General features: G+C 50.2%; 1 protein-coding gene across 5 annotated transcripts in view; it reads left to right on the top strand.

The window, feature by feature from the left end:
• ARK2C (arkadia (RNF111) C-terminal like ring finger ubiquitin ligase 2C) overlaps positions 1-20,530 on the top strand; it is a 106,392-nt gene extending 85,862 nt beyond the window's left edge. For 3 of the 5 annotated variants that reach the window (XM_004266062.3, XM_049697895.1, XM_049697893.1), the window contains exons 2-8: positions 1,711-2,026; positions 3,689-3,799; positions 8,577-8,706; positions 10,357-10,461; positions 10,771-10,866; positions 15,860-15,966; positions 16,475-20,530. In XM_004266062.3, the coding sequence (XP_004266110.1) occupies positions 1,711-2,026; positions 3,689-3,799; positions 8,577-8,706; positions 10,357-10,461; positions 10,771-10,866; positions 15,860-15,966; positions 16,475-16,592 (983 nt within the window). In that variant the 3' untranslated portion in view covers positions 16,593-20,530. The remainder of the gene's footprint in view (positions 1-1,710; positions 2,027-3,688; positions 3,800-8,576; positions 8,707-10,356; positions 10,462-10,770; positions 10,867-15,859; positions 15,967-16,474) is intronic. The other 2 variants (XM_049697894.1, XM_049697896.1) reach the window with 2 other exon arrangements.
• The last annotated feature ends 3,573 nt before the right edge of the window (positions 20,531-24,103 follow it).

Below are 24,103 nucleotides of genomic sequence, written 5' to 3'. Positions count from 1 at the left end.
TTGCTCCTTTTAAAGGAGCTTGTTGTTGTCTCATGGACCCGACATCATTTTTCTGAGGATATTAATTCAAGTGTTTTGGGATCCTTGCATGACTTCTGTTTCTCTGAGTTTATTTTATTTTATTTTAATTTAGTATATTCTTCCTCTCTTTTCACTTTGTAATCTTCCTCAAGGGACTGGGCATCCTTGTCTGTCTGTTCATATTGAAGAGTAGATCACTAGTAACTTCCAGAATCTGTGTGTGTGTATGGGTATGGACCTTTCAACTTACGGGCTTTATTATGGAGTCGCCAGCGGGGGACTCAACCATTTTACGGGGTACTCCCAACCAGAAGGAACTGTAGAGCTATTTCTGGGGCCAGTTTCCAACCTGGGGCTGTGGGGTTGCAGGGGAGGGGCACCTGAGTGGCAGCACCCTCTGAACCAAGAGGCAGAAGGGAGCAGGGGTTTCCAGAGTTCCATGTATAAGACTTTCGCTTAACCGCCCCGTTTGAGCACGGTGCTGCACCCCTGTCCTCCTCTACTGGAGGCTTTCTGGCTCAGTTTCCCTGCAAAATGCCAGGGCGAGGGAGCGGCAGTCACTGCCCTGCATGGGAGAGGGGAGATGCCCTGGGCAGAACTGCTCCTCATAGAGACTGGCCACCAGCCTCCCTGTTCTCAGCGCCGCCATCTCTCCTGCCACCACAGGAGTTGTCCTGACCCTTCCAGCACGTGTGGCAAGATCTGTCCGCTTCTCGTTGACTGCGCCTTCATTAGGTGCTTGGTTTCCAATTCCTCAGCTCTGCTAATTGCTCCATCTGCTTTCCACCTTCCAGAAATCTGTTGACATTTGTTGCCTGCTGATGTCACCTCTCCTGTTCTCTCTGTCCTTGTCTGTTTATTTTCTCTTTATGCCTTTGCTCTCATTTCAGTGGGGTTTGGGAAGGAGCAGATATATGTTGAACCTGTCGTGTTTAGCAGGAAGCCTCTGTAAAGCTTCCCGAGGTGCCAAGTTCACTTCCTTCCTTATTAAAGGACTCCAACGCTGAGAGCTGGATCTTTGCTTATGGAAAATTTGTAAGGCTTTGTCATCATCAAGGTCAATGTTATTTAGAAGGTAGTGGAGACTAGATTAAATGCAGCGTTGAGCCCAGCTTATTGCTGGAAATCTTTGCATTTAAATAAATTATAATATTATAACAAATTATCTCATTCTTACTTAAAAACTTTGTGGGATTAGATTTTTTATTTTTCTTAAAATTGCATGCAAAACAACTTCTGGTTGTTTTCTCTTTGGAAATTTGGGCTCCCTGTCGGCTGGGTCCTGGCTAGCCAAGTCTTCAGTAGAGTTCAGAGCTTGACTAGGCTGGACTCAATGTTCTCTGGGCATCTATTTAAAAAGGTAGTAGGGTCAATAAGGTTCATGGGAGAAATTTAAGAAAGCCAAACCGCCTCCAGGGACCTTAAAATTCCTTTAACAAGTGTGTTCATTTAAAAGAGGATGCTTATCTATTTATTAAACAAAATACTCCCCCCACTCTCCAACACATATGCACAGAGCCTTTACTAGGGAGCACCACTGACCATTTGCATACAAAAGTGATGACACTGTTGTGTTCTAATGAAGGTCTTGAGTTTCACCAGCTACAGGTTGGGGGTAGGGGGAGATGGGGTCTGTGGGAGAGGGGAGCAGGGCTAGTCCTCATGGAGTCTTTGTCATTGCTTCTCCAGGTGCCCCATTTCAAAGGTCTCAGCATCCTCACGCTACCTCCTGCCGCCACTTCCATCTGGGCCCCCCCCAGCCGCAGCAGCTCGCTCCCGACTTCCCCCTGGCCCACCCGGTGCAGTCGCAGCCGGGCCTCAGCGCCCACATGGCCCCGGCCCACCAGCACAGCGGCGCCCTGCATCAGTCGCTGACCCCGCTGCCCACCCTGCAGTTCCAGGACGTCACAGGTCCCTCCTTCCTACCTCAGGCCCTGCACCAGCAATACCTCCTGCAGCAGCAGCTCCTGGAAGCTCAGCACCGCAGGCTCCTCTCGCACCCCAGGTGTGTGTGCTACCTGGGCAGGGGTTGGGCGGGGCGGGGCGGGGGCAGGGCCCAGCGCTGGACCCCTGGCTTCTACCCTGCCAGGCTTGGCCAGCAGTCAGTCACCAAATGAGTCTCTGTGTAGGAGGCAGATTTTGCTCCACTTAGAGGCATTTGTTTCGGGCAGTGAGTGCTGCCTTAACCTGATATGGGTTCCCTCTGTTGTTAGTGTGTGTCCCTGTCATTTCGCCCAGGTAACTGGCCAGGAGCTGGGTAAATGGTGGGCTAGGATGCTCACAGTGGACTTTTCAATGCTGTGGGAGACTAGACTAGGGAACCCCTCACATCCCCTCAAACTTCATGGTCACCAGATTCTAACATTGGAGGTCCCTAAGGGATACCTCAGGACAGGGCTGGGTCAGCCCTGCCCTCAGAGAGCCCACCGTCTGGTTGGAGAGACCAGCTATGAAACAAGTGCAGAGTAAAATGAGACAATACTAATCAAATGGGGCTGAAGTAGCTGTGGGATCCTGGGCAAGTCACTTCACCTCTCTGAGCCTCAATTGTTAAGAGAAGGAGCTGTACAAGTTAAGTGGTTCTCAAACATTTTTGTCTCAGGACCCTTTTTACACTCTTAAAAGTTACTGAGGATTACAGCAAGCTCCTGTTTACGTGGGTTATGACTACTGATACTTACCCTATTAGAAATTAAAACAGAAATTTAAAAATACTTATTAATTCATTTAAAAATAACAATAACAAAGGTATATGTTAACACCAATAATATGTTTTTCAAAAAATAACCATATTTTTTGCATCTAAATCAGTGAAAAGAGTGACTTTTTAAAAATACATATTTACAAATCTTTTTCATGCCTGGCTTCGTAGAAGATGGCTGTGTTCTCAAGTCTTCTTCTGCTCTCAAATGTGGCAGAATCACATGTCATGTAGTTTCTAGAAAATTCCACTGTTCACTTGTGAGAGAGTGAGAGTGAAAAAGCAAATAACATGACAGTATTATTATGAAATTCATTTTGACCTCGTAAACCCCATGAAGGGGTCTCAGGGACTGCCAGGGTTGCTTGGAGCACACTTTGAGCACCTCTGGACCTGAGGATCCTTAAGGCCCCGAGCATCCATTCTGTAGAGGTTGGGGTGCCTGGGACAGAAGGTGAGTGCTGTAGGAGGTCAGAGGAAAGAGAGGTCACCATGATCTGGAGTGTTCAGGGAGGCCTTCCTGGAGGAGGTGGCTTTGCCCTGGGCCATGAAAGCTGGGAAGAGTGTGGAGAGGGTGGAGGAGAGGAGAAGAGCATGGTGGGAGCAGAGGGGGTGCACAGAGGTGGGAGAGCCTACAGGAGGCCGGTCTGTGTGTCCTGAATACATCCCACCAAGGACAGAGGGGAGCAGTAGGAGAAGGAGCAGAGAAGCTGGAGAGACCAGGTGAGACAGCTGATCTGCAGTAGTCACACCCAGGGAGAGGCTCAGTATAGTGGGCAGCCCAGAGACAGCGGGAATTTCTGAGTTATTGGCTGCTGCCCAGGAAGCTTCCTTGGAGTTTGGGACGAGGGCTGAAGGCCGCTGCTCCACACGCAGGCTGTGGGCTGGGGCTGCTGAGCACTCCTGGGGGCTGGGCTGGCCCTGGGCAGCCCTGACGCCTGGATTCCTCCTTCCCTTCCGGGGTAGGCGGAGTCAGGAGCGAGTGTCTGTCCACCCTCACCGCCTCCACCCCAGCTTCGACTTCGGCCACCAACTACAGACACCTCAGCCCAGGTACTTGGCTGAGGGCACTGACTGGTGAGTGGGGTCCCTGGGGGAGGGAGGGAGGAGGGTCTTGTCTGATCCACGGAGCTCCTGTTTCCTTCACTTCAATGATGCCGGAGTCCTAGTCTTCAAGCCCCAGCTTTTGCCCTGTCCACCCTCAGGGCCAGACGGCCCCCCAAGGTCCTGGTTCCAGCAATGAGCTCAGATGTGGCTAGGGGCCATCATGTGCCCAGCCTTGGGCTCAGTGTTCATGGTACTGCAGGGGAGGATGGGACAGGAATGCAAAGCATTTCCCAAGCTCAGGGAGTGCTGTGAACCAGTGGTCCCTGGGAGGGGGGCGGAAAGGAGAATCTCAGGAGCTAGCATGGTCAGGGAAGGCTTCCTGGAGGGGGTGGGCCTTGAGGAGTCCAGAGAGAAGTGCCAGGGCACGCCAGCCAGGCAAAACAGGCTCATGGAGATAGAGCCAGCTGGGTCGGAGGCAAGGACTGGGGAGACTGGCTGGGGAGAGGTTGAGGGCTTGGTTGTGGTGTCTTTGTAGGCAGCGGGCCCCTGTGACGTCTTCCCACAGTCTCCTGCACTCAGGGCAGAGGGCTTTGTTGCCCTGGCATGCATCATTGCTTTGTTTTGGATACTTGGTCCCACCCTACTCACAGGTTCTAGCTCAGGGGTGGGCTGACCTAAACTAGGGCTGGACCTAAACACCTGAACACTTGAAAAAGGTGTGTAGTTCACTAAAGTATTTAGAGGTAAAGAGCATCATGCCTTCAACTTATTTTTAAATAGTTTAGGGAAAAAAATCCACGGAGAACTCTGTGTGTGTGTTTGTATGTATGGATGTATACGTGGAGAGAGAGAAGGAAATAGAAATGCAGTAAGGCAGTAAAATTTTAACACTTGAGGAATCTGAGTGAAGAGTATCCAGGAAGTTTTTGCAACTTTGAGGTAAAAAAGTGTGTGTGTGTGTGTGTGTGTGTGTGTATGTGTGTGTCTGTTTTAAAGAATGTAAAAACAAACAAAAAACCTCCATGGGAAGGGATGGGCTATTTAAAAAACAGACGTGCCTTAGTGTCATTACTCAGCCATTTAGTCAGGCAAACTGGTGTGGGCAAGGGTTGCTTTGGAAGCAGCCTAGGACCAGACACCCAGGAATGGTTCAAGAGGGTAGTTCTGGTTGACTGGACGCTAAAGGTGCTTCTAGGTGCAGGAAATGGTTGATTTAACAGGTTCTGTGTCTCCAGCTCTTAGTAGTTCTCAGGTTTTCTCTGTTAGATTTAACGCTCTCCTAAAACATAGATTGCACCACGGCCAGCTTCAGCCCAGACTTTTTCTAATTAGCAGATTCAAATTAGGAAGATTTAATTGTTGTTTGGATGAAATTCTGTCCCTCAGCAGGCAAGTCAATCCAGTTTAATTCTCTTCAGCACACAGAGCACCTGGGGTCCTTGTGTACGGCTGAGGGATCTGAACAAGGTCCAGCGTGGCAAGTGGGAGGGGATAGGAGACGCGGTGAGGCGGGTGCTGCTGAGATGCGGGAGGCGCGGTGCGGGTTAGGCCGCCGACTTGCTTTATTTGGCCAAATATCCTGTGCTCCTCGCTCATTTCTGTCGCTCTGCATTCCTGACCCCTGCTTGCCTGGAGAAACAGAGAGGCGGGGGCCCTGAGAGGCTGGCCTGTGCCCCAGCAGGGGACGCTGGGAGGGCCCTGGGCTGAGTCCCGCCCCGGGTCCACCCGGGGCCATTTCTGCCTGTCCTGTCCCCACTTCCCAAGTAGGAGGCCCTTTCTCCTCCCTGTAATTAGCTCTGCTCCAGCAAGGGCCATCCAAGTGGTGACCAGGGGCTTTTCATCCCACCCCTCTTTTCCAGGGAGGCCTCTTCTGCCAGGAGATGTGAGGTCTGGAAATTAGATGACAGGAAATGCATTGTAGGAGGGGCTTCGCTCACCCTCTGCAAGGATCCCTGGGAGGGAGGAGGTGGGGAGTGTGTCTGCGCACCCCCCCTTTCCTTTAGAGAATCATCAGAAACCACTGACTTCTGCCCTAGTCATTCCAGGAATTGGCGTGCCCCAATAGCTCTCGTTCAGCCCCAGGCCTGAGGCTGCCTGGCCCTCCCCCGCTTACTTTAGGAGATTCTAGCCCTACCCAAGCAGCTGTGCGCACTGAGCATCCTGGCCTGGGAGTGTGTGGGAGCAGCAGGCCTTGGGGGATAAATCCTCCCCAATCTCCCCTTTCTGGCCTGGGCCCGATAACTTGACCCTGACCTTGAGCCCTGCTCCAGTGTCTCTGTCCTCATCGTGCTCCTTTGACTCAGTCCTGGGTTCACAGTTCTGACTCTGCCCCCAGTGCAGATGGCAGCCTGCGTGGCCACACAGCCCTAGCCCTGCCTGGGCACCTCGGAGAGGGGGGTAGGGGTGAGAGCTTCCTACCATCCTTCCCCTGCAAGCAGCTCGGCCTCAGCAAAGGAGCCCTGTTCGAGGATCCTGGGTTTGGGAAGGGATTTTTGATGAGATGATAAAAGGGGATCCCAGAGCCCACTCAGGCCCAACCTGGGCAGATCACCTCTCTCATCTGAGGGCTGAGGTGTCTTTTGCCTCTCCACTCAGCATTCCTAGAATTGGAGGGATTCTGTTCACAGTTCCTTGGGACTTTGCTTTTGGTAGAATTCCCTGAACATCTCTCTGCTACTTTGAATCTGTTGGATTCCCTGGGACTGCTGGGTAGGTGCTAAGAGTCAGAGTTTCTGCCACGTGAGGTGCCCCGGGGAACTCCTTTCCCCGAGGCAGGTCATGGGGTGAGCCCAGGCGAGGATCGGAAACCCTGGAGCCCCTAACTGGCTAGCCTGGGGCCATGGATAAGGCACTGGCCTTCTTCAGGCCTCCGCTGGGCCTGCAAAAGTGAGGGACTGGACTAAGAGAATTTCTAAGTTTGCTTCCAACTGGCTCCAAGAGTTACCTCATGTCCCAAGTGACAGACTCATCAGGGGTTGTTCCAGGGATGTGGGCTAATATATAGAAGAAAGGTAGGAATATATATATATGTCATACTGTATAGACATCACAGCTGGAAGCAGAAATTCCTTTAATGCTCCTCATATTAAAAAAAAAGGTAGGGCTTCCCTGGTGGTGCAGTGGTTGAGAGTCCGCCTGCCGATGCAGGGGACGCGGGTTCGTGTCCCGGTCTGGGAAGATCCCACATGCCGCGAAGCGGCTGGGCCCGTGAGCCGTGGCTGCTGAGCCTGCGTGTCCGGAGCCTGTGCTCCGCAACGGGAGAGGCAGCAACAGTGAGAGGCCCACGTACCGGAAAAAAAAAAAAAAAAGTATTTGTTGAATCAGGCTTTTTTTCCTGTAGTTTCCCCTCATCTGGATTTTGCTGGTTATGCTCTGGAGGTGTCACCTCAGACGCCCCTTGGTTTGCTAAACTCACTATACACTGGCACCCAGGTTGCGACTTGAGCAGATACAGCTTCAACTTGCATTTTCTGGCAAAAAACACTTCATACGAGGTGCTGTGTTCTTCCAGCAGATAGCTGGTTGTCTCTCCTGTGTGATATTAGTAGCAATTGATAATCTTTGCCCAGATCCTTTATTTCTTTAGGGGATGAAAGAATGTGACAAATAATTCAATCATTCCTTATTCATTTATTAGCTAGAAAACTTTCATAAAGAGCAATTTTCCTTCATCCACGATTTGGTTACCCTGCAGTACAGTTAACAGAGGAAAGGCAGGATAAATGTTTGGTTCTTCCCCTTTATTTTTTATTTTATTTTACTTTTTGCAGTACGCGGGCCTCTCACTGTTGTGGCCTCTCCCGTTGCGGAGCACAGGCTCCGGACGCGCAGGCTCAGCGGCCATGGCTCACGGGCCCAGCCGCTCCACGGCATCCTCCCGGACCGGGGCACGAACCCGTGTCCCATGCATTGGCAGGCGGACTCTCAACTGCTGCGCCACCAGGGAAGCCCCTTCCCCTTTATTTATTAGTTTTCAAAATGAAGCATTGGTTCCCTAGCATCCTTCAAAGGGGACCAGTTTTCTTTAGCATCATTTCATTCTCACGGATTTGAACCTATTTGATGTATTTTAGTCTATTGCAGTTACACTCATTGATACAAAATGCCCAAAGTCTGCCAGTGGGAGCCTCTCCAGGATGGTTACCGAATCCTTTTGACTTGACCTTGATAACTTCCTTGCTTTTAGTTATGACAAGATGTTTCAATCTCATGTTGCACTTTTTGTTTTTTCTGTCTCAGACCAGAACTTAGCCATTTTCCAAGTAACACTGGATCCTTTTCAGTTGATTGATTTTTAAGTGAAATGAGTTTCCTGTATGGTGAGGAGCAGGGGCGGTGGTCCAGGAGAGCTTTCCTGCCTCACAGCTGCAGGTCCCTCTCCTATTATTTTCTCAAAGTGGTTAAAGTATGGCCTCTGCCACCCTCCACTCTATCTGGAGCTGTCTTTCCTTTGCTCTGTATCCGTGACCGGCTTATTTGGATTCCTCTTTCAGCATTTCTCTCAGGGACGGGCTTTGGTGCACTAGTCTCAAGTAGTGTGAGGCCCAGACTATACCGGTCCCTTCGATCTAGCAGAGCCCTTCCTTCTCCGAGTCTCGGCTCCCTTCGCCGTAAAGAGAGGGGCGGGGCTTCTCCGAGTCTCGGCTCCCTTCGCCGTAAAGAGAGGGGCGGGGCTGGGCGAGACTGAACCCCTTGCAGCTCCGGCAGTTTGTGACTCTGATTCTACTCGACGGGCTTGATGTCTGAGGTCCCTTCTGCAACCCGATGGCCGGATCACCTGTGCTTCACCGTGGCTGTGTCCCTGCAGGGATCTCAGTGTGGACACCGGCTTGAGTCCCGCTCAGTTCCAGGTGCGGCCCATGCCCCAGCACTATCAGCATTACCTAGCGACTCCTCGAATGCACCACTTTCCCCGAAACTCCTCCTCCACGCAGATGGTGAGTGAGAGGCTCTGCCAGGAAACTGACTCCCTTGCTGCCTGTTGGTGCCAATGGTGGGCTGAGGCCTGTGGCTCCCTTGTGTCCTGCCCGGCTGTGTCCTGAGCACAGGCAGGTCAGCCGCTCCCCTCCCCTCCCAGCTCCTATTCCCAACTGGGCTTGAAGGGGAAAGAAAGCAAAGCTGCTGGACCAGAAGCCAGCACTGCTGAAAGGAGGTGGGGCACTGGGGGTGGGGCAAGGGACCCTGTGGCAGGCCCCGGTCTGGGGGCTGGGAGGTGGAGTGAGGGAGGGTGGGGGGAAGGCTCAGGGCTAAGAGCAAGCAGCGTAGTCCCTGGACCCCACGTGACCTCATTTAGTTAATTTATTGGGTCAGCTTCTCCCGGGGCTTTGGTTTTACTTATCCGTGAAATGGGATGAAGATGCCTGGTGTGGGGAACACAGGAGACCCCAGAAGTGGCCCCTGAGGCTGCCTGCTGATCTGGTGCTGCCTTGTGCAGAGGGCCGGCCTTCAGCGCCGCAGGGTGTGGCGACTGTGGTGGGGTTTGGGGCCTTTGCGTCCCTGGCATCCCGAGCTGTGTGGAATGAAGGTGAAGATAGTCCACTAAAGCAGCGAAAGGCTGATTGAAAACCTTATTTCCAGACAGCTTCTTCATGCTGCTGCCCTAGAGCATAATTCGGCCCTTCCAGCCCTTGCCTTTGCCCTTTAACCACTCAGCACCTCAGTCTCCTCCTGTGTAAAATGAGAGGCTTGGATGAATAATCCCAGAATCCTTGTCAGCTCGGAAGTTCTAAGGTTCGCCTTAAGAAGCACCATCTCCTAAGAATAACAGCTAGTGGTTATTGAGCGCTCGCTGCATACCAGGCACCGTTCTAATCACTAGCCTCGCAAAAACACCACACGAAAGGTTTTATCCCTGTTTTACAGATTGGCAAACTGAGGCATAGAAAGATTAAGTCCAGGATCGTGCAGGAGTAAGCTGAGGAGCTCTGACTCACAGCTGGAGACAGGGTGAGGGTCAGGGTGAGGTGAGTGAGGCAGGGCCATGCAAGGAAAGGATCAGGTCCTGTTTTTATTTAAAATTTTGATAGTTTGTTCATCATGGGTTCTTTGCATTAATTTTGATTTTAAAATACTACATTAAAGTATTATTTATCTTGGTTACTGAGTCATTCGGTGCCTCCTTAAATTTTGTGCCCTCACTTGCCCCACCCTGTTCTGGGCAGTACAGAGCAGAGGGGAAGGGAGTGAACTTTGCCATCCGACTGCCTGGGTTTGAAACCATGGTTCTGTCACTTACTTCATCCGCTTGTGTCTCACTTACCCTATCAGCAAAATGGGAATAGTAATTGCACCCAGGTTACAGGTCAGGTGAGATGATTCAATTAATCGTTTGAAGGGCTTAACAGTGCCTGCCATGAAATAAATGCCCAGTCAGGTTAGTTGTTACTTTACTGATTTTGTTATTCTTTCTGGGGCTGGTTCGGCCCAGGCTTGGTTCTTGATGAGGACAGGGGGACACAGGAGGAGGAAAGACAGCGCTTCCGAACACCGCAGCATCTCAGGGGTGCGCTGATTGGCTATGGGAGGGGGAGTCAGAAGCTGGGCTCTTGGAGCCTGGAATCCTGTCTGAGGCGTTTTCTCCCCAACAGGTCGTCCATGAAATCCGAAACTACCCTTACCCTCAGCTTCACTTCCTTGCTCTCCAGGGACTGAATGCCAGCAGACACACCTCCGCTGTGCGGGACAGCTATGAGGTACGCCCCGCCCCTCTGTCTGGGGACCCTCCCGTCAGCCTGGCTCCCGCTGGCTTGGTGGAGATGCCACTGTCCCCTCTCCCTCCCCTGCGGGTGGGGAGGGCATGGGTGGTAGGCGTAGCCTCAGGGTTGAGAGTAGGAGAGAGAAAAAGAGAGTGAGTAGAGATCTCGCAGTCTTTGAGCATTTGACAATTCTTCCCATCGACGTGAATGCTCTGCAGGTCTCTCAGTGCCCCTCCTCCTTATCATGAGTGCATGCGTGTGTTTGCACGTGCAGAATGCACACATCCACATGTTCTCTCTTTGTAGGAGCTGCTGCAGCTCGAGGACAGGTTGGGAAATGTGACTCGGGGAGCTGTACAGAACACCATTGAGAGGTTCACCTTCCCCCACAAGTACAAGAAGGTGAGCCAACCAGCAGGTCAGCCTGCATAGTTGGGGTTGGGGTGGGTACGATCTAGTTGACCCTGGCCCAGCTTTCCACCGAGGGGCACGGTCCGAACTCTAGAAGCTTTTGCTCTGGCTAGATGCTCTGAAGCTCTGCTACCTTCCCAGGGTCTTCTCCCTTGCTTCTGCCAGGTGTGACCAGGAAAGGAGCTGGGTATGTGTGTGTGCATGTGGACTTGTGAGTGGGTGTACAGAGAGATGAATGTCTGTATCTGAATGAGGAGGGCCAAGGGAGCACCTGCACTGCAGGCTAAGATTTACCTTAGAAAAGATTCCAAGTCCAATCTCACATGTGGACAAACAGGCGGCTAAGGCTTCAGGGCGTAGGTTTCCAGTCCTCGGTGAGCGTCAGGTTTGCGTGGGCTGCTTTTAAAGCCACAGATTCACAGGCTCTACCCTAAGCCTGTGGAGGAAGACTCTCCAGGAAGACTCTGGAGTAGGATTGGAGTCCAGGAATTGGAGTTAAATTAAAAAAAAAAATTCAAGTAAATAAGAAATTTGGAAGTAACCAATCTGTCTTTCAATAAGTAAATGGGTAAGTAAACTTTGGTAGATCCATACAATGGAATATTATTCCATGATTTAAAAAAATAAGCTATTAAGCCATGAATAGATGTGATGCAGAAAATATGTATTAAATGCATATTAGTAAGTGAAAGAAGCTGACTTGAAAAGGCTGCATACTGTATGATTCCAATACACAGCATTCTAGAAAAGGTAAGAGTAGACAGTAAAAAGATCCACTGTTGCCAGGGGCTTTAGGAGAGGGATAGGCAAATGAATAGGTGGATGATAGGGGACTTTTAGGGCAGTGAAACTATTTTTTATGCTACTATAATGGTGGACATGACATGACATTATGCATTTGTTAAACCCTTAGAACCCTAATGTAAATTAATGGACTTTATTAATAATGATGTATCACTCCTCGTGCATCAGTTGTAACAAATGTACCACACTAGTGCAAGATATTAATGGGGCAAACTCTGTGAGTTTTGAGAGGGGAAGGGAGGGAACACACTGTATTTTCTGCTGAGTTTTCGAATAAACTAACACTGCTCTATGAAATAAAGTCTGCCATGAAAACAGGTAAATAAATACTTTTTTTTTTTTTTTTTTTTTTTTTGCGGTACGCGGGCCTCTCACTGTTGTGGCCTCTCCCGTTGCGGAGCACAGGCTCCGGACGCGCAGGCTCAGCGGCCATGGCTCACGGGCCCAGCCGCTCCGCGGCATGTGGGATCTTCCCAGATCGGGGCACGAACCCGTGTCCCCCGCATCGGCAGGCACACTCTCAACCACTGCGCCGCCAGGGAAGCCCAATACTTTTTAAAATTTAGGAATTAAAAGCTTGAGAAGCACTGAGAAACTTGGAGCAGGAAAATGCTCATGGTGGTCAAGCCGGAGCCCATCTTCACCCCCTCAGGAGGCCACAGGCTGCAGTGGCTGTGAGCACTAGGTGTTGGAAACAGATGGGGCCAGTTTTGAATTTCAGTTTTACTACTGTCTTTGGGCTGCTATAACAAAATGCCTTCTATTTGGTGGCTTAAACAACAGACATATATTTCTGACAGTTTTGGAGGCTGGGAAGTCCAAGACCAAGGCACTGGCAGATTTGGTTCTTGGTGAGGGCTCTCTTCCAGGCTGGCAGACGGCTGACTTCTTGCTGTGTCCTCACATGGCAGAGAGGAAGCTCTGGTGTCTTTTTCCCTTCTTATAAGGGCACCAATCCCATCATGAGGGACCTACCTTCATGACCTCACCTAGACCTAATTACCCCCCAGAGACCCCATCTCCATCACATTGGGAGGGGTGGTTAGGGCTTCAACATATGAATTTGGGGGGAGGGGGACAAACACTCAGTCCCTAACCACCACTTATAGCTGTGTAACTCCGGACAGCTTACTTGGCTTTTCTGGCCCTTCCCTTGCCCTTTTTCATGCAAAATGGGAAAGATATGTTAGTAGCTGCCATAGGGGGACTCTGGGGATTCAGTGGGACAGCGCATATACACAGCTTAGCACGGTGCCCAGTACCTGGTGACTGCTCAGGAGTAGGGAGCTGCTCTCACCTTGATTCTAGGCTTGCCCAGGTGCCCATGGTGTCAATGTCAAAGACCATGAACCTTGGTCTATGCTCCTCGTGGAGGCACTGGATTTACCCATCAGTGATTCCAATCAACATTTACTGACACATCTATTATGTGTCAGTCATGGATAGTATGTTAATAGAGGAAACAACAGTATTTCAGTAATTAAGTGTGTCATCTGCATGGAGAAAATGATCATTCTCTGGAGGGAGAGCTTGAAGCTTCTGGAGAAGGATGTGGAAGGGAGTGAGGTACGTTCAGGAGCCCGGGAACAACTTCTACCTTCCTGACCAGGGTGGGCTCACTCCTGCCAGAGATGCACACTTCAGCTGTCATTACTTCAACAGGCCGAGAGGAGATAAGGAAAAGAACTAATGCTAAGAATGAAAAGGGAAAATGGACTGAACCAATGACATAAAGAGTTGAGCTAAAAAAATTATGGGAATAAAAGGAGACTTAGGGGAATAAAATATTATAAAAACAGGAATAAGAAGAATTAAAAATGCAAAATGATAGCATTTAAGATCCCCCAAAATATAAAAAAAAATTTAAAAATTTAAACTGAGAGTAAAATAATACAAAACAAAAAAGGATATTTTAAAATAGCAATGATATGATAAGAATAAATAAAAATACAGTCAAAAAGAAAATATAAAAAAACAAGAATTAGGAAAAGATATGAAAATTACATACAAATTTAATGTCAATATCATCAAAGTGAAAACAGAACGTTAATGAAAATGAGAAGGTATGGGCAAAAGGGACAGTTCCCACATAAGGTTCTGTGTGGGAACCTTTAAAATACATATTAAATTAAAAATGCTGAAGAAACTTATAGTTAAAATAAAAGTTACATAGATAATGAAAAGAGAAGACAACAACTGGAAGACCTAAAAGATTAAAAATACAAAGGAAGAAATAGGATAAGATTTGAAAAGAGACAATATAGTTTAAAGAAATATAGATTAGATATAGTAAAACAAGGTAGGACTATTAAGTTAAAATTGTTAACTATAAAAAGGAAATCCTGAATAATGATGGGAAAAAACAATAGAAACTAGTCTCAATGGTATTTTTTATGGAATTCCCTTTGCTCAAAGGGCCAACTAAAAGAAGGTCACTCCACCAGCAAACACGGCTGGGTTCTTAGGCAGGCAGATCATCATGACTCCATTCATGCTCCAAACCCATGACAATTATATGGGACTATGGATGTAATTCTGATTTTCTGGTTAAGGGTAAACTTATTGCAGTAGGGAGTATAGGGCACAGGGAGGCTGAGAGCAGAAGGTATAGATTTTCTTGTATGTTCTAATAAGGTTACACAATTCCCCAGACTACTTCAGACTCCGGAGCTGAGGACCAGGGACCAGACTGGGGAGACCTGGCATTTAGGCCTGGCCCGAAGGTCATAGTCACTCTCTGGGTGATCTTTATCTTGTGACTCTTCAGATTTCTCTTGGCAAGATGACCTTTAAGTCTGCTTATCCCTGGAGAGAGGGGAAAAGGTTGAGTTTTCTTCCCATGGGTATTATCAGAATGTTTCACTGCATAGCATGGAGATGGGAACAAGAAAGTGGGCTGATTCCATTCACTGATTACATTCCTTCCTCCCCAGAATATTTTTTTAAGCACCAGTGATGTGCCTTCTACTTGACCAAGTGTGGGGCAGTATCTAAAGAAGGGTGAGCCATGGTCCACACCATCCAAGAGCTTGGAACTTTCTACATAGTAGTCAACTATCTTCAAATAATTAGCAAAGAATTTAAAACAGGACAATTAAAGTCAACAAGTATAAACTGAGTGCTTGCATGATGTCTAACATGATATTAGAACTAGTGCTTACCTTTTTAAAAACTTAATACCTTTTTAAAAAAAATTGAAGTATAGTTGATTTACAATGTTGTGTTAGTTTCCGGTGTACAGTGGAACTAGTGCCTATTTTAACGGAAATTTCTGGACAGGCAGAGAGATCAAACAACATAGAATAAGTGTGGTACAAATTATAGGAGGTAATGCCCAGTTGAGGAAATCTGCCTTCGTCTAGTAATGAAAGAAAAAGTGAATAGACATTAGTTCAGAGAAAGAGAGGAAGGAAGGGAGGAAGGGAGGGAGGGAGGGAGGGAGGGAAAAAAGAGTGAATGGATGGAAGGATGGATGGATGGATAGATGAAGCATGCTGAACCTGAAAGTGGAGGGAGAAGTCTGGAGGCAAGGATATAGGTTGGAAAGGATGTAAGGAGGAGTGGACAGCATGAGGGGACTAGAAAAGAGGAAGCTGTTTATGCACAAGCCATAGTTTTCCAAAGATTGGTTCATTAGGTACTCAATTCCTTTCTAAACTCTACGCCTCTAGGACAGTATAAAGTTTAGACCTGGGACATAAGTTGCCTGGAACAACAAAAACTGCTTGGCCTCTTCTGCTGCTCCACTCCTGCACTCTGTATCCTGAAGCAAGGAGGGGGCATGGGGAGGAGGCGGGGAGAAGGGTCTGGGAAGCGCACAGAAGTCTGGGTGTTACTTCAGAACTTAAAAAGTGACTGACTCGGGCTTCCCTGGTGGCGCAGTGGTTGAGAGTCCGCCTGCCGATGCAGGGGATGCGGGTTCGTGCCCTGGTCCGGGAAGATCCCACATGCCGCGGAGCGGCTGGGCCCGTGAGCCAGGGCTGCTGAGCCTGCGCGTCGGAGCCTGCGCTCCGCAACGGGAGACGCCACAACAGTGAGAGGCCCGTGTACTGCAAAAAAAAAAAAAAAAAAAAAAAAAGTGACTGACTCACAGGGAAAGGAGGCTGAAAGGGAGGGGGCAGCTGTGGATGAAAGACAGGGGCCTCCAGGTGAGTCGGTGCTCTTCCTCTGCTTCACACAGCGAAGACCCCAGGATGGCAAGGGCAAGAAGGAAGAGGGGGAGGAGTCAGACACAGATGAGAAATGCACGATCTGTCTGTCTCTGCTGGAAGATGGAGAAGATGTGAGGTAGGAGCCCCGCCTTTTGAGTCCCCCCTCTTCCTTCATGGGGATTGGTGGTCAGTCCTGCACCGTGTGTCAGGGGTGCTTGTTTGCCTGTGCACGTGTGTGAACGTGCCAAGTGTGCACAGTGTGCTCTGTGGTTGTCCTAGGAAGGTGGGGTGTGGAACATTCTAGATGTGTGGTGCCCATGGTGTGGACTCCCGGACACAAAGCTAGGAGAACAGAGAGACATTTGGCCTGAATGGATCTCACACAAAGTCCTGGCTTCATTTCAGGTTGATCTGGAGGGCCAGGAGGAGGAGGGCCTTGGGGCTTTCCTTCCTGTCCTGAATTCCCATCCTAGCCACAGCCTTACTCCGTGGCAGAGCCCCCAAAACCTTCCTTGGCCAGGCCCCCAGTGGTCCTGGGTGTGAGTCTCCTCATTCCCCGAGTAGAGTCAGTGTCCCTTGGCTCCTGGCACAGCCCGGGGCCCTTCTCCTTGACCATTCCTCCGACTTACCCTCCTCTCTTCCAGGCGCCTACCCTGTATGCATCTCTTTCACCAACTGTGTGTGGACCAGTGGCTCGCCATGAGCAAGAAATGCCCCATCTGCCGAGTGGACATTGAGACACAACTGGGAGCTGACAGCTGAGGGAGGAATTAGCCAGTGGACACCCCATTTTCCTTCACCAGGTCCCCCCACGGCCATAGCCCTTGCAGCCAAACTTTGCCTTCTGAGCCATTTGATGTAGAGGAAAAGCCTGCAAGCACATTTTGTGGAAAGAGGAGTTGGTGGTATCCGTGTCTGAGGAAAGGAGGGGGTGGGGGAGGCCCACCTGTCCAGAGTGGTGACTGCCCCGTCCGTCCGTCCATGTCCATCCACCTGCTTTGCGGGAGGGAGGGAGCTGGCAGTGCCCGGAGCAGGGGTGGGAAGGGGGGGCCCATGCTGCTGAGAATCTAGATGTGATCCTGCAGGTCCTAGCTGATAGCCCGGCCCCTCAATCCTGTCCTTTGAAGGATTGTATATATACCTCTTGACCACGTAGAAACCATGTAGGGGTCTCTAGCTAATTCTGTGGATGGCAGCCAGAGCATGTTAGCTTAAGAAAAATGTTGTGTGTGGTGCTCTAGTCATCTGTGGTGGACATGTCGCTGTTACCGAATCCGCACCAAATAGTTCTCATTGAGTTTCTTGTTTTGGTGCCTGACTGAACCAACCAACGACAGCCCGAATCTTCCCGTCTTTACGAGAGAAAAGGAAAAAGGAATCAAAGGTGAAGAAAAAAGCCAAATCCTGTTTACGGTGAAAAAGGATGATTTTTTTTCACCCAGGTTGGGAGGCGGGAGGGGGTTCTCGTTTTGTTTTTGTTTTCTCTTGGCTTTTGTTTTTCTCATGTTTACAGTGCACGGAGCGTGGAGGGGCGTCCAGGAAAGAGGAGGACTGGAAAAGGAGCAGATGGGGACTTAGATGGGCCTCGGAGGGGCTCAGCCGGGGTTGGGAAGGCAGCATTTGAGTAGGCGAAGGGGAGAGGTCTGTCTTGAAGGAGGGCTCCCCACTTCTAGAGCCCATCTACTTAGCTCCAACCATCCCCCCCTCCCCCCAGTTCCACATTGAACCAGGAGGCGTCAGCTTTCAGCCAGAGCTGCCCCAGGTTCCTCGGAGCCAGGATACCCCTGCTCACGCCAGCTTCTTCCTTTTGGCTGTGCTTATGCCCTGTCGCAAAGAGGCCATTTGGCCACTGCCTCTCTAATGCAAAAAATTAACCAGATGCTAAAGGTAAAGTAGCATAGGTGATGGACACCTGGTCCTGGCCAAAGTGCTCTCAGCTAGCACGCAAGGGCTGAGGTCAAACACCGTGGACCTCGAGGAGGACCTTGAGCTTCCTTTGGAATGTCTCAAATCCTGATGAAGTCCCTCAGAGATGGCCCTGGCCCGGAGACCACCTTGGCTGGGTTTGGGAGGCCCTGTGTTCCTAGCCTCTGGCTCTTTCTCTTTAATAACCTTGGGCAAGTCCCTTTCTTTCTCTGTGCCTCAGTTTCCTTCTCCTTACAGTGGGGAGAAACAACAGTGCATCCCCATTTCCACCTCTTCTACCTCACCTAGATGTTGTGAGGATTAACACTCTCTGCCCAACGCATTCTGTGCTCTCTCCTGGGAACTTCCGTGGGGTTTAGGGATGGGGGTGGTGGGAGACAAGACCTGGAAGTTCCAAGTGACACCATACAGTGTGTTTTTCTGAACCACTCCATAATTTTTCTGAATCTCAAAGGGAGCAGAGAGATGGGAGGACAAGAGAATGGAGATGCGAAAGTCCACCAAATTCCAACCCCAACCCAACTTTCTTTGTCCATCTGTGGAAAACACCAGCTCAGCTAGAATTCTGCTCTCTTCCTTTGGCTCTCCTGCTCACTCCTTCTCTCTTGCATTTGCACTCCCCCTCCCCTCACCCCTTGCCCCAGTCTCAATGCCTTTATATCAGTAAGAGAAGACTAAGGGGAACAGGATACTTATCACATATATGAAGAAATTCCATAAGGTTAAGAAAATTTGAGTCTGCATTGTTGCTTACCAAGGGTAAAACCAGGACCAATGGGTAAAAATGATGGGGAGGCAGATTTTGGCTTGAGGTAGAACCTTCTAGTACATGTGGAGCTGTCAGGTGGAGGGATGGCTGCTCTGGACACCTGCAGGCAGAGAGTGGGGGGTCATGGCTTCTGGAAGGAGGGTTACTCAAGGATCTCACTCAGCCCAAGACCATCCGTACCGAGTACCTGCCCGTGCAGGTTCTGGAGGAGACAACAGCCAGGGAGATGACATCCCTGGCCTCCAGGAGCTTACAGTCCAGTTGAGGAGCTAAGGCAATAGTGCGCAAAGGGTGGCTAGTCTGATCCGAGGTTAATGGCACGAGCATTATACTGTCCCATTCAGTGGTTGCAGTGTGTGAACAGTGTCTCCTGGGCCAACGGCTGGAGAGCCCGTGAGTGGTTAAGTACTTGTCAGGATTTTGGAGAGAGCTAGTTACTAGCAGCCCCAGGAAGTTGGGAACTCTCCTTACCCTGCTTTGACCCAGAGGTAGGCAGGGTGGTCCAGGGAAGGTCACTCCCCACTTAGTCTCAGTCCTTTGTTCTTCTCTCCCAGGCTGGCTTGCAAGGCCAGCAGGTGGTGGGTTGGTGGGGAGGCCGGAGGGAACGGGAGCTGGTGTCTGGCTTCCGTCTTGGCTCTTGACTGACAAAGTGGGCAGCCCTAGAACCTGCCTCCTTCTCTCTGGGCCTCAGTTTCCTCAGCTGCACACAAAGAGGTTGGATTGGATGCTTGCTAAATTTCCTTCCAACAATCACATTCTCTGATCCTCCCTAACATCAACACATTTTTCAAGGTGGGAGAGCTCTGTGCCCACCAAGCTGTTGACAACAACCTTCCCCGAAGGCACTAATGCCTGTATCATAGGCTGAGAGTGGGATGGGTCCCCTCCTCCCCCCAGTTCTCTGCAGGCTCCCTGAGTGCCCCGGGCTAACGTTAGCCAGTGAGTGGGGTGAAGGTCACCCAGAGGGGAGAGGTCAGCTCTGACTTTGCGGGTAGATCCTGGAGCCCCCCATGCCCATCTCTCTGGGGCCCTCCTACCTTGCCGGTGGGCACCTCCCAGCCACCCGCTTCCTCAGCAGGCAGCCAGGTGGGGTGAGAAGAGAGGAGAGGGGTCTGTGCTTCCCCTCCCTCGACGTCCGGGAGCCTGGGAAGACTGGAGAACAGGCAGGCTTTGGCTTCAGCCCGCTGTCGTCCTTCGGCCCCTTCTTGACTGAGACGCATGAGTGCCTTCTGGGGCGAGAGCTGCCCCAGGATTCCAGTTGGGCCTCCTGCCGCATTGCAGCCCTGGCCGCAGCGGGTCGCCAAGGACGCCAATCTTCGAAACCCACAAACCCAGGCCACCTGGCGCGGCGGGGGCGGAGCCTGGGCTCCTCCTCCAGCTGGGCCCCGGGCCCAGCCCTCGCCCCCTACCCGTGGCGGGACTCAAGCTCCTCTTCTGCAAATGTTTCCAGCCTCCGTGCAAGTATTCTTAACTCTTTACGCCTAATGAACAAGCACAGTTTTTTCAACGGTGAAGAAAAAGCACCAGATTTTTTTTTCCTGAAGAAATCCCCCAAGCCCCCGCCTACCGGCGGGACAGACACTCCCCGCGTGGGGCTGTAGCAACGTCTGTCAGGTCCCCCCCTCGTGTTTCATCTCCTGCGCGCGCGTAGAGCAAATGCTAGAGCGATTTCAGCTGATAGAAAAACAAAAATGAAAAAAAAAAAAAACACAAAAAACAAAAAACATGGCACGTTGCTAGTTTACAGGGTTTTGTGAGTTTAAATGCCTTATATTTAACAATCATAATTTATGACTAACTTGTAGATATCGTGGGTTCTTATTTAATTATTTTTATAGTTGTTTTGCATTTTTAATTATAATTTATTTATTTAGAAAGGATACTAATTTTTTTTATTACTCCTATTACCTCATTTTGGCGTTGTTTCTGGGAGTGGAATGCTTTGCATGCATTGGTACGATGACAAACAACTACGAATACAAAAAAAAAAAAAACTTAAATAAAATTCCGCGAACTTTATTTCGTCCAGACTATCAGGGTGTGTGATTGCAAGCTGTCCTACTGTGGTGCTGGCCTCTTTGGATACATTCCATACGAAATGCAAACCTTTGATTCTGTATGCTGTGATCCTAGTGAAAAACTCCAATATAGTGACTGTATTTAGCACATATATAAATATAATTTGCACTCGTCAGCAGACTGGGGTAAGCCTTTCACTTGCTATCCTTGCCCGTTCTCCTCAACCCCCCATCATTAGCCTGTTTCTTTTCTCCTTCTCCCTGTTTCCATACCTCAGGCCACCCTGCCCCCATCCTCTGAGGAAGGTCTGGGGGCACTCTCTCCACCTGCGCTGCAAATCTCTCTGGTTCCAGAACTGGGTCCTTTGGACATTACCAGCAGGAGCATCTGAGAGCCAAAAGCCTGATTTATTAGAACGAGCTCTGAACCGGGGGTCAGGAGGCTTGGGTTTTCAGCAGCTCTTCTGCAAACTTCCCCGTGACCTTGAGCAAGTCCCTTGGCCTCCCTGAGTCTCAGTTTTCTGGGCTGGGGTGAGGAAGGTGAACTGGAGGGTTTCTCTAGGGTCCCTCAGACTTGGATAGAATATGACACAGAGTCGGTGGGAGCCCACCACGCTGTGCTCCCTCATCCTCTTAGGAGAGAAGAAAGGGAGGGTACAGGGAAGGAGAGGTGAGGAGAGGAAGAGAGTGGACTGAGAATTTATCCAGCGGATTTGCTCAAAGGAGAAACCTGGAAGGATGTCTGTCCTTTTACATGCAGCGAGATGGGTGGACACATCCCTGGACATGTGCTTTCACAGGTTTAGTGGTCATTTGGAGAGTGAGCTAAAATCCGTGTCTTGTTAGATATGGGGACGGGGTTGGCAGACTATAAGCCCCAGACTATGGCATTTGGGATTGGCACCCCCATCCTACCCTCTCCAGGAGGCTTTGTTGCTGAGGCATTGCCCTTGACAGCAGATTGGGGCACAGATTTTGGACCCATGGTCTCTCCTCCCAGCATCTCCTTCACCCTCTGCCATTGCTCCAAGGGGGCTGTGGGCAGGAGGGAGTGCTGTGGAGAACGGGTGTGGGCCTCCAATCTCACTGCCCCCCAGGAGGAGTGGGAGGGGAGAGTTTGAGGAAGCAGTAGCTTCAAAGCCTGGCACAGCGGTGAGCCCAGCAGTTTTTGAGCCAAAAGGAAAGCGGAGGTCCCTGTCCCCAGGGGCAGCCTCTGAGCTGCTCTGACTCTGCATGTCAGCCTCGTCCCGCCTCGCCGCCTCCCGTTTCTTTCCAGCTCATCCTTCCCTCTTGCCTCTTGACATCACTGCCTTTGCGTGGTGGAGAAATCCACCCTCCACATGAGGCCCCTGGGACGGTGCTGATTGGGAAGGGAGCGGAGGCCCAGATTCACCACGCTGCCAGGCCAGGCTTGTAAGAGTGGCTGGGCCGTGCAGGGTGCCTAAGCCCCAACTTTGCTCTGGCTGGACTGTGGGTCCCTTTCCCTGGGCCTCCGGCCTGCTGCCTGCCCAGCTTCCCCTCTGCCTCCACCCTGGAGCCGTGCTTACCTGCTTTCTGTGAAGGCAGCCTGTGGAGTTGCCCACTGGTGCATAACCACCACACTGCTGGGTCTGGCTGACGCTGCCCCTTGGCAGGGGGCCTGGCGGACGCTGCCCCTTGGCAGGGCTCCTGGACAGACATGCCTTATGCTGCTCTGTGGGGTCGGAGTGGGAAGTGCCCTTTGCCCTGGCTGGCCTGTCCCCCGCCCTTCCTCACCCCAGCCTTCCCCTTCCCCAGCCCCACCCCTGGCCTTGGTAGTGGCTCATGTCTCAGCTCTGGAGCCAGCGACACCAGGCCCTCGAGGGGGTAATTTGGTTGCCCCTGGTAAGTGAAAGGATTATCCTCAGTGTTGATTGTCCTTTTTTGTAATCCTCCTGCTGTTCTGTTCTGTTGTGCTGTGCAACATTTTGCTACATAGACTATTTTATAGCAGAAAGCTAGAAGAATATTTATTATGAATATTAAAGCAATAGTGCATCAATGAAAAGGCGGAGACATTAGGAATTGTGTAAATGCTTAGATTCACTTTTGGTGGATTTTTTGTACTTTATTTATAACTAATAAAAATGAACTGCATTGCTAACTACACCTCACTCGTGGAGGGTGCTTATTTCTGTGCACACCCAGGAAACGTCCAGAGAAAGCCGCTCACAGACCTGTGTTCATCCAGGACACGGGGCAGTGTCTGTTGTCTCCTCATCCTCTCCCTGTGCTTCACCTGTTTCCCTTCTCCCTCCCCGCCCCTTCAGCCTCCCCACTTCTCCCCCTCCCAACTCCCTTCCTCTCCCTCCTCCTCCTCTCTTATCTATTATTTTCTTTTACCTCTTTATCTCTCAAAGAACCTGTTCTATTCTGTGAAGAATCATCTCATTAACCTGTTTCCTGAACTTTATGGATCTTAAAGCGGAAAGTTCCCATTTTTGATCAATTTCAAATGTAACCGCTCGTGTTTTGAACTGGAGGCTCCTCAGTTTCTCCATAGGAGAGAAGGGATTTGATTTTTGAAAGTTGGAGTGGATTTTTTATTCCTTCCTAAGAGCCCAAAGTCAGACACTCTTTGTGGTGTCTAGAGTCTATTCTCAGAAAAGTGTGGGTCAGTGGACTGGAAGATGGCTTTCTCTCATAAACTGCAAGCAGAACCCATATTAATGAACTTTTTTTTTTTTTTAAGTCAGAGACTTTATTTTTCAGAACAGTTTTAGGTGTACAGAAAATTGAAAATAAAGAGAGTTCCCATATGTTCTCTCATGGCCACCCAGTTTCCCCTGTAATTAACATCTTGCCTTGGTTAGATGCATTTGCTAGAGTGGAGGGGCCGATATTGATACATTATTATTAACTAAAGTCCATGGTTTTCGTTAGGTTAATGAATGTTCAGAATCCCCAGTTCTCCTTCGAGTGAGATGATCCAAAATGCTGTCTGTTGTTTTCCACCCAGTTCCACCTGTGTCTCTTCCTTCGGGAACCATAGCTTCTTAGTCCTTGCCCCGCCACTAGCCAGCCATGTGGACACTCCCCGTCCCCGGTTTGCCAAATGTAAGCATGAGGATGGCAGACCAGGCTCCTTCCCCCAACATCTCCCCGGACTACCTCTGTTGTCCTTGTCTACTTAATCTCTGTTGGGTCATGGCCTTCTGGGGCTGGGGGAGTGGCTCTCTTTCCTCGGATTTTTTGCCTATCCAACACGTGGGCCAACGGGCAGCCTTGCGAGTCTCCACCCCTCTCCCACCTCCTATCTCAGTGCCCAGGAGGACAGACTTCTCAGAAATCACCCAAGCTCTGCCTGTGACTCGTAGTCTCCATAACCCTCAGGAGGTCAAGGAGGACAGAGTCCAGCTGTGATTGTCAGGGCTCTCCAGGGAACCAGAACCAATGGGATAGATATGATATATAGTATATATCATATGTATATTATATATGTGGAGATTTATGTTGAGGAAGAATGGGCTCACATGATTCTGGAGGCTGAGCTGTCCCATGATCTGCCCTCTGCAAGCTGGAGACCCAGTACAGCAAACAGT

The sequence above is a fragment of the Orcinus orca genome, chromosome 15 (assembly GCF_937001465.1).
Source record: "Orcinus orca chromosome 15, mOrcOrc1.1, whole genome shotgun sequence".
NCBI classification, from domain to species: Eukaryota; Metazoa; Chordata; class Mammalia; order Artiodactyla; family Delphinidae; genus Orcinus; species Orcinus orca.
Note: the sequence above shows the minus strand (reverse complement) of the source record. Positions and strands in the feature narration are given on the sequence as shown.